The 15,115-nt window shown below is 53.4% G+C and overlaps 1 protein-coding gene across 1 annotated transcript; it reads left to right on the top strand.

Moving 5' to 3' along the window:
- Positions 1–1,306: 1,306 nt before the first annotated feature.
- On the top strand, positions 1,307–1,621 carry LOC309436181 (feather keratin-like; the record flags this gene model as incomplete). The annotated part of the gene is made up of 1 exon (XM_082045165.1): positions 1,307–1,621. The coding sequence occupies one exon, from the start codon at positions 1,307–1,309 to the stop codon at positions 1,619–1,621; it is 315 nt and encodes a 104-aa protein (XP_081901291.1).
- Positions 1,622–15,115: the final 13,494 nt, after the last annotated feature.

The following is a 15,115-nucleotide window of genomic DNA, read 5'->3' on the forward strand; positions in this document are numbered from 1 at the left end:
TTCATGGGGTTGTGGTGACCCAAGTGCAGGACCCGACACTTGGCCTTGTTGTACCTTATGCAATTGGTCTCAGCCCACTGATCCAGCCTGTCCACGGCCCTCTGTAGAGCCTTCACAGTGCCAAGTGGCTCAGCGCTCCTGCCTAACTTGGTGTCATCTGCAGATGTACTGAGGGTGCACTTGATTGCCACCTCCTGATTAAGAAGAAAGAGATGAAGCAGAACTGGCCCAAGGACTGAGCCCCAGGGAACACCCCTTGTGAGTGGCCAGCAACCAGATTTAACTCCAGTCACCATAAATCTTTGGGATCAGCCACCCAGCCTGTTTTTCAGCCATCAAAGACTATGCCTGTCCAAGCCATGAGCATCCACTTTCTCTGGGAGAAACAGTGTCAGCTTGTCTACACACCAACACTGTTATGTAGCATGAACCTTCTCACACCTTCCAACTGTGTAGCTCCTTCCCTGCTAAAACCTTAAAACAAAATCCCTGCACACCCAGCTCATAAGATAGACACACACCAAGAACTCCACAGAGCACAACGAGCGTGGAAGCAAAGGCTTAGTGAGATTGAAGCAAGCAGGGCCAGGATCCTATACAGTGGAAGAGCCAATTCCTCAAGCCCACTACAGCTCCAAAGCCCAGACCAGTCTGCGAGTGCTGCAAGGAAATGAGGCCCCCTCCACACAATGCAACCACAAACCACATGAGTGCCATGGGATGACCTCACTGATGACACCTCACCTCTCCTACACTTTGGCCGTGTCCTCTGCCTGCCCTGACACACGCCATCAACACCAAATCGTTGGCCTCTAATACGCACACTTCAAAGCTGCCGTCAGGGCCAACCGGACACGTCCTCAAGACAAGAACAAGAAACTGGAGTATTGCAGGAAAGAAAACACACCCGCCTCATTCCTGGCCAGGCTGTGGCATCAGAGAGCTGCTGGCTGCAAAAAGCCGCCATACGCAAATGCTGTCCCGCCCCTCGGGGACCAGCATAAAAGCCGGCCCAGCGCCTCTCTCCCTCACACACTCTCCTGACGCCTTCTCCTCCCTCCAAGCTCAACAAGGTGAGCCTCAACCCCCTTCCCCTCCTTCTCCTGCCCCGCCTGGCCCCTCTCTTCCAGCACGCTCTGTCCCCAGCCTCAGCAGCCCTCACGCCTCCCAACCGCCACGCTCCCCACAGCCCCACACCAGCCTCCCCACTCCCTCGCCCTCCTGCAACACCGCTCCTCGCACTCCCACACACCTGCGCTTGCTCAACAGCCTCTTGTCCCTTCCAGGGCCCCTCCACACCACACACATGGCCTGCTACGACGCCTGCCGCCCCTGTGGACCCACCCCGCTGGCCAACAGCTGCAACGAGCCCTGTTCCCTGCAGTGCCAGGACTCCCGCATTGTCATCCAGCCTCCCGCTGTGCTGGTCACCCTGCCAGGACCCATCCTCACCTCCCACCCTCAGAGCACCGCCGTCGGATCCTCCGCATCGGCTGCCGTGGGCAACGAACTCGGTGCCCAGGGAGTTGCCATCAGCTCCGGCGCCTTCGGCTATGGCAACGGCTATGGCTTTGGAGGCCTGGGCTGCTTTGGTGGCAGAAGGAGCCGCTACATCTGCTAAGGGCCCTCGCCAACACCCCTGATTCCAACCACACACACTCTGGAAGCCACGGCAGAGATTGAGGACATGCACCTCTAGGCCCTTCCTGGCAAATGGACCTGCTCTTCATGGCTCCTCCTCTCAGGACACCAAGCACCAAAGCAAGGAAGGGGCCAGCTGGGCTACCTTCATCCCTGGCTTAAGGACCTTCTCTTCTTCTCCCACAACTTTCTTTGCACCTTACACTTGCTCTCTTCCACTTGGTACTCCTACCTTTGCACCCTTTTTGATCCCCAATAAAGTTCTCTTGCATCCCAGCCTGAGATGCCTCCTCTTGCTTTCTTCTGCCATGGTTTGCTTGAGTATTTAGACACACTGATGACATCCACCTATGCTGCCTTGTCTCATGTTCTAAAAACCTTATCTACATGTCTTTTAATTACCTCTAGGGATGGTTACTCCACCGCTTCCCTGAGCACCCTCTTCCAATGCCCGACAACCCATTCTGGGAGACATTTTTCTTAATATCCAATCTAAATCTCCAATGGCACTACTTGAAGCAACTTCTTCACCTCTTAGTTTTTGCTACTTCAGAGAATAGAACGACATCTTCCTCTCTACACCCTCCTTTCAGGCAGGTGCAGAGAGAAAGCAGGTCTCTCTTCAGCCTCCTGTTCTCCTGGCAAAACACCCCCAGATCCCTCAGCTTCTCCCCATCCCACTTATGCTCCAGATCTTTCACCAGATTCGTTGCCCTTCTCTGAACCCCCTCCAGCAACTCAAAGGCCTTTCTTGTCATGACGGGCCCCAAAATGAACCCCAGATTCTAGTTGCAGCCTCACCAGCACCAAATACAGGGGGATGGTCACTGCCTTGCTCCTGCTGGCCACACTAGTGATGACACAGGCCAGAATGCTGTTGGCCTTCCTGGGCACATGCTGGCTCATGTTCTGCCAGCTGGTCCCCAGTAGCCCAGGTCCTTTTCCAACAGGCAGCTATACAGCCTGTCTTCCACCAAGCCTCTGGTGTTCCTTTGGGTGGTGGTGACACAAGTGCAGAACCCGACACTTGTCCTTGTTGAACCTCAGACAATTGCCATCTTATCATCAATCCAGCCTGCCCAGATCCTTCTCTAGAACATTCTTACTGTCCAATAGATCAGCATTCCTGCCCAACTTGATATCATCTGCAAACGTACTGAGGGTGCACTCCAGCCCCTTGTCCAGATCACAAAGAAAGATATCAAAAAGAACTGGCCAGAGTACTGAGCCCTGGGGAACCCCTCTTGTGAACGGCCACCAACTGCATTTAACTCCAGTCATCACAACTCTTTGGGCCCTGTGATCCAGCCACTTTTTAGCCAGTGAAGAGTACATCCATATGAGCCACAAGAAGAAACTTTCTCCAGGAGAAACCGTGTAATGTCTAGGTAGACAACTTGTACAGCCATTCCCTCATGCACTAAGCAGGTCATCTTGCCGTGGCAGGAGATCAGGTTAGTCAGGCACGACCTGTCTTTCATGAACACATGCTGACTGGGCCTGCTCATCTGTTTGTTCTCTGCATGCAGCCTGATGGCACTCAGCTTATCTTTTCCATAACCTTCCCTGGCACTGAGGTCAGACTGACAGGACTGGAGTTTCCTGGATCCTTCCTCTAGCTCTTCTATATAAGTCTCACATTTGCCAATGTCCAGTCAATGGGGACCTCCCTGGTGAGTCAGAACTGCCGATAAATGACAGAAATTCACTTGGTGAGCACCTCTATCAGCTCCCTCCGTACACTAGGGTGGATCCCATCAGGACCCATAGACTTGTGTGTGTCTAACTGGAGGAGCAGGTCACCAACCATTTCCCTTACATTCCTGGGGCTTCGTTCGGCTCCCCATCCTCGTCTTCCACCCCACAGAGCTGCGTAAGTGGAAAGCAACTCCTTTTGCAATTAAAGACTGGGGCAAAAAAGGCACTAAGACATTTTCCTCATCCTTTGTCATTCTGTTTCCCCCTACTTCCACTAAAGAAAGGAGATTCTGTTTAGCCTACCTTTTGGTTCTAATTTATGTGTACCAACTGTATTTATTGTCTTTTATGTCACTAAAGAGACTAGATTCTAGATGGGCTTTGGCATTTACAGTTTTCTCAATAAAAACCTCTCAACATTCTTCTGGTCCTCATGAGGCCAGGCCTAAAGACAGGCATAGCAAGGTGACAGGCAGGGAGGGACTGACTACTGTAAAACCAGTGTTCTCATGCCTGAGAACACTGCAAAGCCACGACCAGGCTGCCAGGGCAGCGAGGAAATTGGGCCTCCTCTTCACAACGCATCCACAAACCACAGCCAGGCAGCTTTCCAGCCACTCTTCCTCAAGCCTGTAGTGTTCACGGGGTTGTGGTGACCCAAGTGCAGGGCCTGGAACTTGGCCTTGTTGAATCTCATGCAATTGGTCTCGACGCATTCATTCAGCCTGTCCAGGGGCCTCTGTAGACCCTTCCTACCCTCCAGCAGATCAACACTCCCACCTCACTTAGTGGAGTCTGCAAAAAAGGGCCCACCCGATAGATCCCCTCATCCAGGTCATGGAGAAAGATATTCAACAGAAATGGCCCAAGTAGGTAGCCCATGTGAACACCCCTTGTGACCAGCTGCCGGCTGGATTTAACTCCACTCTCCACAACTCTTCAGGCTCAGCCATCCAGCCAGTGGTTTAGCCCGAGTAGAGGATGACTGTGCAAGCCATGAGCAGCCACTTTTTTTGGAGGAAATAGTGTAAAGGCCTTACTAAAGTCTTGGTAGACAAAATCCACAGCCATTCCATCATCCGCTAAGCGGGTCCCCTTGTCATAGAAGGAGTCAGGTTAGTCAGGCAGGACCTGCCTTTCATAAACACATACTGACAGGGCCTGATCACCTGCTTCCTTGTCCTGTACATGGAAGGTGATGGCACTCAGCATTATCTGCTCCATGACCTTCCATGGCACCAAGGTCAGACTGACAGAGCTGTAGTTTCCCAGATCCTCCTTCCACCCTTTCTTATCGATAAACATCACATTTGCCAACAGGCCTGTGACCCTTCTCTGCTGGCAAGATGGGGCTCTGGGCTGGGTTGACTTTGGCTGGATGGCAGGTGCCCACCAAACTGCTCTATCACTCTCTCTCCTCAATTGGATGCAAAAAGAAAAGATGAGAAAGGGTTCTTGAGTCAATGACAAGAAGATCATTCAGTGAATACTGTCACGGGCAAAAAAGACACACCTAACTTTTCCAGCAAAAGGTCCTCCACAGCCCGCAGGGGATCAACCTGTGATGTGCAAAGATATTTATCACAGGAGGCAGGGGAATCTCTGCTCTGGTGCCTGGGGCACCTCCTGCCCCTCTTTCTTCTCTGACCTTGGAGTCTCTAGACTCATATATTCCAAATTTTTTCTTCAAGTTATACGGTCAGTCTTTCTTCCCCTTCTTAAATAAATTCTCATAGGGGTAACACCACCATGGCTGATTAGCGCTGAAATGGTAAGCAAAAAGTCCTTATGGAAACCAGGTGGCACTGGCACTACTGAACAAGCTGGAAGCTTCTGGAAACTTCTCAGAGAAGCAACCACTGTAGCTCCCTTGCTACCAAAGACTTTCCATGTAAAACAGTATATCCAGCTAAAAGCTTACATGCAAGAAAGAACAAAAACATCCACAGACAACACTCAAGAGGAAAAGCCAGGCCTAAATACAAGCTTAGCAAGAAGACAGCAATGCAGAAGCCAAAAAAACACCATAGAAGGTGCAGCCACTAACACCCAGCACAGATCCAACCTCAGACCAGCCTGCCAGAGATGGAAGGAAATGGTGCCCCCTGTTCGTAACGCACCTGCAAACCACAGAGTGCCATGGGATGACCTCACTGATGACACCGCACCTCTGGTACGCTTTGGCCGTATCCTCTGCCTGCCCTGACGTGCACCACCAACGCCAAGTCGTTGGCCTCTAATACTCGCACTTCAAAGCTGCCGCCAGGGCCAAGAGGACACGTCATCAAGACAAGAACAAGAAACTGGAGCATTGCGGGAAGGAAAACAAACCCTCCTCATTCCTGGCCAGGCTGTGGCATCAGACAGCTGCTGGCTGCAAAATGCCACCATGCGCAAAGGCTGTCCCGCCCCTCGGGGACCAGCATAAAAGCCGGCCCAGCGCCTCTCTCCCTCACACACTCTCCTGACGCCTTCTCCTCCCTCCGAGCTCAACAAGGTGAGCCTCAACCCCCTTCCCCTCCTTCTCCTGCCCCGCCTGGCCCCTCTCTTCCAGCACGCTCTGCCCCCAGCCTCAGCAGCCCTCACGCCTCCCCACCGCCACGCTCCCCACAGCCCCACACCAGCCTCCCCACTGCCTCACCCTCCTGCAACACCGCTCCTCGCACCCCCACCCCCCTGCGCTTGCTCAACAGCCTCTCGTCCTGTCCAGGGCCCCTCCACACCACACACATGGCCTGCTACAACGCCTGCGGCTCCTGCGGACCCACCCCGCTGGCCAACAGCTGCAACGAGCCCTGTTCCCTGCAGTGCCAGGCCTCCCGCGTCGTCATCCAGCCTCCCGCTGTGCTGGTCACCCTGCCAGGACCCATCCTCACCTCCCACCCCCAGAGCACCGCCGTCGGATCCTCCGCATCGGCTGCCGTGGGCAACGAACTCGGCGCCCAGGGAGTTGCCGTCAACTCCGGCGCCTTTGGCTACGGCTATGGTTTCAGAGGCCTGGGTGGCTTCGGAGGTCTGGGCTGCTTTGGCGGCAGAAGGGGTGGCTACATCTGCTAAGGGTCTTTGCAACCACCCCTGATGAACACCACCTACCTCATTGAAGCTACGGCACGGATTATGGACTCACCTCTGGACCCTTCTTGCCATGTACACCTGCTCTCCATGGCTCTTCTTCAAAAGGAGCCAGGAAGATCTTGGTGCTCTGCAAGATCTGTGTCACAGAAGCAACCTCAACTGATGGTCGCACTACCTGCAGCTTATTCTTGTCACCGCCTAATTGGTGCTCTTGCCTTCTCCCTCTTCTTTTTTTTCAATAAAGTTCTCTTGCATCCCAGCCTGAGACGTCTCACTCTACTTTCTTCTCTCAAGGCTCTTCCAACCTCAACTAGCACAAAGCCAGGGCTCAAGAAGCAAACTGGATAGGGGGAAAAGGGTAACAAGACTTTTCCCAGGAAATATGTCACCACCTATACTACCAAAAATACAGACCAGAATCTGTGAATATTCTTCTTCTTCTAAGGCCTCCTTAGAATTACAGATGGCCTCCTTAGAATTATAGCTGGCAAGAGGGTCAGGGACAGCAGAAGGAACTTTTTCAAATACATAGCAGATAAAACTAATACCAGAGGCAATGTAGGCTTACTGATGAATGGGCTGGGTGCCCTGATGGCAGAAGATACAGAGAAGGCAGAATTACTGAATGCCTTCTTTGTCTCTGTCTACTCTGCCGGAGGCTGTACTGGGGAGCCCTGTACCCCTGAGACCCCGGATGAAGCCAGGTCAATGGAGGAGTTTGCTTTAGTTGATGAGGACTGGGTTAGGGAGCAATTACATAGTCTGGACATCCATAAATCCATGAGTCCAGATGGGATGCATCTGCGGGTGCTGAGGGAGTTGGCTGAAGTCATTGCTGGACCGCTCTCCATCATCTTTGCCAAGTCTTGGGAAACGGGAGAGGTGCCCGAGGATTGGAGGAAAGCAAATGTCACTCCAGTCTTGAAAAAGGGCAAGAAGGAGGACCCGGGTAATTATAGACCGGTCAGCCTCACCTCTGTCCCTGGGAAAGTAATGGAACAGCTTATCCTTGGTGCCATCCCAAGGCATATCAAGGATAAGAGGGTTATTAGGGGCAGTCAGCATGGCTTTACCAAGGGTAAGTCATGCTTGACCAACCTCATAGCCTTTTATGAGAATGTAACAAGGTGGATGGATGATGGCAGAGCGGTGGATGTTGTCTACCTTGACTTCAGTAAAGCCTTTGACACAGTCTCCCACAGCATCCTCACAGCTAAGTTGAGGAGGTGTGGTCTAGACAACAGAGTAGTGAGGTGGGTTGCAAACTGGCTTAAGGAGAGAAGCCAGAGAGTGGTAGTCAATGGTGCGGAGTCTAGTTAGAGGCCAGTATCTAGTGGAGTGCCTCAGGGGTCAGTACTGGGGCCAATATTATTCAATATATTCATTAACGATATAGATGAGGGAATAGAGTGTACTATCAGCAAGTTTGCTGATGACACCAAGCTGGGAGGAGTGGCTGACACGCCAGAAGGCTGTGCTGCCATCCAGCGGGACCTGGACAAGCTGGAGAGTTGGGCGGGGAATAACCTAATGAAATTTAACAAGGGCAAGTGTAGAGTCCTGCATCTGGGCAGGAACAACCCCAGGTTCCAGTATAGGTTGGGAAATTACATATTAGAGAGCAGTGTAGGGGAAAGGGACCTGGGGGTCCTGGTGGACAACGGGATGACCACGAGCCAGCACTGTGCCCTTGTGGCCAGGAAGGCCAATGGCATCCTGGGGTGTATTAGAAGGGGGGTGGTGAGTAGATCGAGAGAGGTCCTCCTTCCCCTCTACTCCGCCCTGGTGAGACCACATCTGGAATATTGTGTCCAGTTCTGGGCCCCTCAGTTCAAGAAGGACAGGGAACTGCTGGAGAGAGTCCAGCGTAGGGCAACAAAGATGATTAAGGGAGTGGAGCACCTCCCTTATGAAGAAAGGCGGAGGGAGCTGGGTCTCTTTAGTTTGGAGAAGAGGAGACTGAGGGGTGACCTTATTAATGTTTATAAATATATAAAGGGTGAGTGCCACGAGCATGGAGCCAGGCTCTTCTCGGTGGCAAACAATGATAGGACAAGGGGTAATGGGATCAAGCTGGAACACAGGAGGTTCCACTTAAATTTGAGAAAAAATTCTTCTCAGTAAGGGTGACAGAGCACTGGCCGAGGCTGCCCAGGGAGGTTGTGGAGTCTCCTTCTCTGGAGACATTCAAAACCTGCCTCGACATGTTCCTGTGCGACCTCACCTAGGCGTTCCTGCTCCAGCAGGGGGATTGGACTAGATGATCTTTTGAAGTCCATTCCAATCCCAAACATACTGTGATACTGTGATACTGTGATACTGTGATACATGATACAAGCCCATCACTGGACCAAAGAAAGGTATTGACACATGAACACTATCCTCAACTTGCCTCTGGTGAGACCTCCCTATGACAACACACACTTGACTATCTTTCTTTCCCAGCATCACACTCCGGCTCTACCAGGAGCAGAATCACAGAATCATTTAGTATTTAGACTTTCCTAATGGCTTCACACGTCCTGCCAATTCTGTGGTCCAACACAGGCTTCCTACAGGGTGACACCTCCTGTGCATGCACCCACCTGCTCCACCGTCAGGTCCTCTACAGGCTCCAGGTGGTCATCTCCTCCACTGTGGACACCCCTTTTCTGGGAAGAAAATTTGCCTAATATCCAATCTAAACGTTCCCTGGCACAACTTAAGGCCATTTCCTCTTGTCCTGTCACTTGGTACTTGGGAAAAGAGGCTGAATCCCTTCCTCACTACAACCTCTTTTCAGGCAGCTGCAGACAGACAGAAGGTCTCCCCTCACTTTTTTTTTTCTCCAGGCTATACACCCCAAAACCCAAAGCGGGTCCTCCATCACACCTGTGCTCCAACTTTTCACAAGTTTCATTCTCCTTCTTTGAAATGGCTTAGACACTTGAAGGTCTTTCTTTCCGTCAGGGGCCCAAAACTGAACACACGATTCAAGGTGTGACCTCACCATTGCCAAGAATAGGGCATGGTCACTGGCCTGCTCCTGCTGGCCACACCAGTGCTGACACAAGCCAAGACGCCGGTGGCCGTCACGGCCACACACGCTGCCTCATATTCAGCCACTGTCGACCCACACCCCCGGGTCCTTGGCCACCGGGCAGCTTTCCAGCCACTCTTCCACAGCTCTTGACACTTACTGGAGTCTTCATGGCATTGTGGTGACCCAAGTGCAGGACCCGACACTTGGCTTTGTTGAACCTCATGCAACTGGTCTCAGCCCATTGATTCAGCCTTTCCAGGGCCATCTGTAGAGCCTTCATAGCTCCAAGAGGCTCAACGCTCCTGCCTGTACTTGGTGTCATCTGCAGATGTACTGAGGATGCACTCGATCCCCTCATCCAGATCAACAAGAAAGATTATTAAAGAGAACTGGCCCCAGTATTGAGCCCTGGAGAAAAGCACTTGTGAGTGGCCACCAAATGGATTTAACTCCAGTACCGCAACTCTTTGGGCTCTGCCATCCAGCCAGTGTTTCAGCCATCAATGACTACGGTAGCCCAAGACACGAACACCCGCTTTCTCTGGGACAAACAGTGTCAGCTTGTTGTCTACACACCAACACTGTCTATGTACCATGAGTAAACTTCTAGAACCTCTGCTCAGCTTCCAACTGTGTAGCTTCTCCTGACTAAAATCTTCAAAAACAAACCCTGCACACCCAGCTCATACGCAAGACACACACCAAGACCCCCAGAGATCATAACGAGCGAGGAAGGAAAGGATTAGTCAGATGGAAGCAAGCCACGCAGGGATCCTATTCCATGGAAGAGGCAATTCCTCAAGGCCAGCACAGCTCCAAAGCCCAGAGCAGATTGACAGCGCTGCAGGGAAATCAGGCCCCCTCCACACAATGCAACCGCAAACCACACGAGTGCCATGGGATGACCTCACTGATGACACTCCACCTCTCCTGCGCTTTGGCTGCATCCTCTGCCCGCCCTGACACGCGCCATCAATGCCATGTCATGGTCATGTTTTAAAGCAGTAGGCAGATGAAGTCCTAATTGAGCTTTGGCCCTTCTAGTGTTCTCCCTGCATAAACTCACAACACCCATGGAGTCCTTTAAGTTGCCTGCCCTGTCTTACAGAGCTCATAAACTCTCTTCTCCTAAGTTCCAGCCAGTCTTCTACCCCACTAGGCCATCTTTCTGCAGGTCAGGACTCTGTTTCACGCATAGGGAAACTTCTGCAAGCTTCTGACAGAGGACAACCAAGCAGCTCCCTTGCTACGGAAGCCCAGTACACCCAGCTACAAGCTTGCAGCAAGAGGTGCAACAAGACACCCATAAAGGAAACCCAGTGGGATAGGCCAGGCCTAAAGAAAGGCTTAGCGAGAATGTAGCAAGAAAGGGAGTGAAAGGACAATGGAAGTGGTAGCTCTCATGACTACAAAAGCTCAAAGCCAGGACCAGCCTGTCAGGGCTGTGAGGAAATGGTGCCCCCTCTTCATAAAGTAGCCGCAAACCACATGAGTGCCATGGGATGACCTCACTGATGACACCCCACCTCTGCTACGCCCTGGCTGCGTTCTCTGCCCGCCCTGACACGCGCCATCATCCGCAAGTCTTCAGTGTCTAACGCTTAGACTTCAAAGCTGCCACCAATGCCAAGTGGACACGTCCTCAAGACAAGAACAAGAAATTGGAGCATTGCGGGAAGGAAAACACACCCTCCTCATTCCTGGCCAGGCTGTGGCAACGAACAGCTGCTGGCTGCACAATGTCGCCATGCGCAAAGGCTGTCCCGCCCCTCGGGGACCAGCATAAAAGCCGGCCCAGCGCCCCTCTCCCTCACACTCTTCTCCTGACGCCTTCTCCTCCCTCCGCGCTCAACAAGGTGAGCCTCAACCCCCTTCCCCTCCTTCTCCTGCCCCGCCTGGCCCCTCTCTTCCAGCACGCTCTGCCCCCAGCCTCAGCAGCCCTCACGCCTCCCCACCGCCACGCTCCCCACAGCCCCACACCAGCCTCCCCACTGCCTCACCCTCCTGCAACACCGCTCCTCGCACCCCCACACCCCTGCGCTTGCTCAACAGCCTCTCGTACCTTACAGGGCCTCTCCACACCACACACATGGCCTGCTACAACGCCTGCGGCTCCTGGGGACCCACCCCGCTGGCCAACAGCTGCAACGAGCCCTGTTCCCTGCAGTGCCAGGACTCCCGTGTCCTCATCCAGCCTTCCACCGTGGTGGTCACCCTGCCAGGACCCATCCTCACCTCCCACCCCCAGAGCACCGCCGTCGGATCCTCCGCATCGGCTGCCGTGGGCAACGAACTCGGCGCCCAGGGAGTTGCCGTCAACTCCGGCGCCTTCGGCTACGGCTTCGGAGGCCTGGGCGGCTGTGGCGGCAGAAGGGCTGGATACATCTGCTAAGGGCTCTCGCCACCACCCCTTGACGGACACCACCTACTGCATTGAAGCTACGGCATGGATTGTGGACTCACCTCTGGACCCTTCTTGGCATGTGGACCTGCTGTCCATGGCTCTTCCTCTAAAGGAGCCAGGAAGATCTTGGTGCTCTGGCAAGATCTATGTCACAGAAGCAACCTCAGCTGATGCTCACCCTACGTGCAGCTTATACTTGTCACCGCCTACTTGGTGCTCCTGCCTTTTCACTCTTCTCTTTCCTCAATAAAGGTCTCTTGCATCCCAGCCTGACACATCTCGCTTTACTTTCTTCTCTCAAGGCTCTTCCAACCTCACCCAGCACAAAGCCAGGGCTCAAGAAGCACACTGGATAGGGGGGAAAAGGGCCAGAAGACTTCTCCCAGCAAATATGTCACCACCTATACCACCAAGAACACAGACCAGAATCTGGGGGGCTTCCACAACATGATACAAGCCCATCACTGCACCAACAAAGATTTTGACACGAGAATACTCTTCTCAACATGCCTCTGGTGAGACCTCCCTATGACAACACACACTTGACCATCTTCCTTCCCCAGCACGACTCTCCGGCTCCACCAGGAGCAGAATCACAGAGTCATTTACTATTTAGACTTTCCTCACGGGTTCACACGTCCTGCCAATTCTGTGGTCCAACACAGGCTTCCTACAGGGTCACACCTCCTGTGCGTGCACCCACCTGCTCCAGCGCCAGGTCCTCTACTGGCTCCAGGTGGTCATCACCTCCACTGTGAACACCCCTTTTCTGGGAAGAAAATTTGCCTAATATCCAATCTAAACATTCCCTGGCACAACTTAAGGCCATTTCCTTTTCCACAACCAAACAATGGCTTGGACAAACCAGACAAACCTCCTTGATAAGGCCAGGCCAGTCTTCTTCCCCAATGGTTTGTCTTTCGGCAACTCGGGACTCTCCCATCACACATGGGGCAATCACAGAATCGCAGAGTCGACTGGGTTCGAAAAGACCTCAGACATCATCAAGTCCAACCCTTGGTCCAACTTCAGTCCATACCTTCTCACAGAAGACAAACCTGAAGCTCTTATCGTACCAAAACCTTGCCATGAAAACCCAATACACCCAGCTACAAGTTTACAAACAAGAGGGTAACAAGACACCCACAAGGCACAGTCCAGGCGAAAGGCCAGGGCTAAAGACGGGCTTAGTAAGACGGCAGCAAGGCGGGCAGTCAGTGAATGTGATAGAGGCAGCAGCAGCTCTCATGCCTGGAACAGCGCCAAAGACCAGACCAGCCTTCCAGGGCTGTGAATACTCGGGGCCCCTTCTTTACAATGCACCTTCTAAGCACACCATACAAGAGCATGGTCTCACCTTGCTGGGGAGTCTTCAACTGATCCCTTGGCGAGGGAGATCCCCAAGTGAGGGAGATCCCCAGGACACCACTCTTCACTACAGAGCCCCACAGTGATGCATGCAGGGAGTCTCTGCACCACCAGCCTCCCTGCTGCAGGGTCCATAGAGCCCCAGTCCAAGGGACGCCAAGCAACCGCCCCTGTGCTCTGATGTCACACAGAAATCCCTTTGTGAGGTCACCGTCCTCCTCAGTGTGGGGTCCCTGAGGCACAGTATGGGGCCCTGAGGACCAGGATCAGGAACAAGCCCGTGACCCTGCTCTGCTGGCACGATGGGGCTCTGGGCTGGGTTGACTTTGGCTGGATGGCAGGTGCCCACCAAGCTGCTCTATCACTCCCTCTCCTCAATTGGATGCAAAAAGAAAGTATGAGAAAGGGCTCCTGAGTCAAGGACGAGAAGATCATTCAGCAACTACTGTCACGGACAAAAAAGACACACCTAACTTTTCCAGCATCAGGTCCGCCACAGCCCACAGGGGACCAACCTGTGATGTGCAAAGATATTTATCACAGGAGGCAGGGGAATCTCTGCTTTGGTGCCTGGGGCACCTCCTGCCCCTCTTTCTTCTCTGACCTTGGAGTCTCTGGACTCATATTCTCATATCTTTCTTCAAGTTATACGGTCAGTCTTTCTTCCCCTTCTTAAATAAATTCTCATAGGGGTAACACCACCATGGCTGATAAGCTCTGAAATGGCCACCAAAAAGTCCCTACAGAAACCAGGTGGCACTGGCACTACTAAACAAGCTAGAAGCTTCTGGAAACTTCTCAGAGAAGCAACCACTGTACCTTCTTTGCTACCAAAGACTTTCCAAGAAAAACAAGTATATCCAGCTAAAATCTTGCATGCAAGAAAGAACAAAAACACCCACAGAGAACACTCAAGAGGAAAAGCCAGGCCTAAGCTTAGCAAGAAGACAGCAATGCAGAAGACAAGCAAACATCACAGAAGGTGCAGCCACTAACACCCAGCACAGATCCAAACTCAGACCAGCCTGCCAGAAAAGGGAAGAGATGGTGCCCCCTCTTCATAAAGTAGTCGCAAGACACACGAGTGCCATGGGATGACCTCACTGACGACACCCCACATCTGCTACGCCCTGGCCGTGTTCTCTGCCCGTCCTGACACACACCACCAACGCCAAGTCTTTGGCCTCTAATGCTCGCACTTCAAAGCTGCTGCCAGGGCCAAGTGGACATGTCCTCAAGACAAGAACAAGAAATTGGAGCATTGCGGGAAGGAAAACACACCCTCCTCATTCCTGGCCAGGCTGTGGCATCAATCAGCTGCTAGCTGCACAATGTCGCCATGCGCAAAGGCTGTCCCGCCTCTCGGGGACCAGCATAAAAGCCGGCCCAGCGCCTCTCTCCCTCACACACTCTCCTGACGCCTTCTCCTCCCTCCGAGCTCAACAAGGTGAGCCTCAACCCCCTTCCCCTCCTTCTCCTGCCCCGCCTGGCCCCTCTCTTCCAGCACGCTCTGTCCCCAGCCTCAGCAGCCCTCACGCCTCCCCACCGCCACGCTCCCCACAGCCCCACACCAGCCTCCCCACTCCCTCACCCTCCTGCAACACCGCTCCTCGCACCCCCACCCCCCTGCGCTTGCTCAACAGCCTCTCGTCCCTTCCAGGGCCTCTCCACACCACACACATGGCCTGCTACGACGCCTGCCGCTCCTGGGGACCCACCCCGCTGGCCAACAGCTGCAACGAGCCCTGTTCCCTGCAGTGCCAGGACTCCCGCGTCGTCATCCAGCCTCCCGCTGTGCTGGTCACCCTGCCAGGACCCATCCTCACCTCCCACCCCCAGAGCACCGCCGTCGGATCCTCCGCATCGGCTGCCGTGGGCAACGAACTCGGCGCCCAGGGAGTTGCCGT

This window comes from Streptopelia decaocto (genome assembly GCF_964273445.1).
Source record: "Streptopelia decaocto genome assembly, chromosome: 2".
Classification (NCBI taxonomy): domain Eukaryota; kingdom Metazoa; phylum Chordata; class Aves; order Columbiformes; family Columbidae; genus Streptopelia; species Streptopelia decaocto.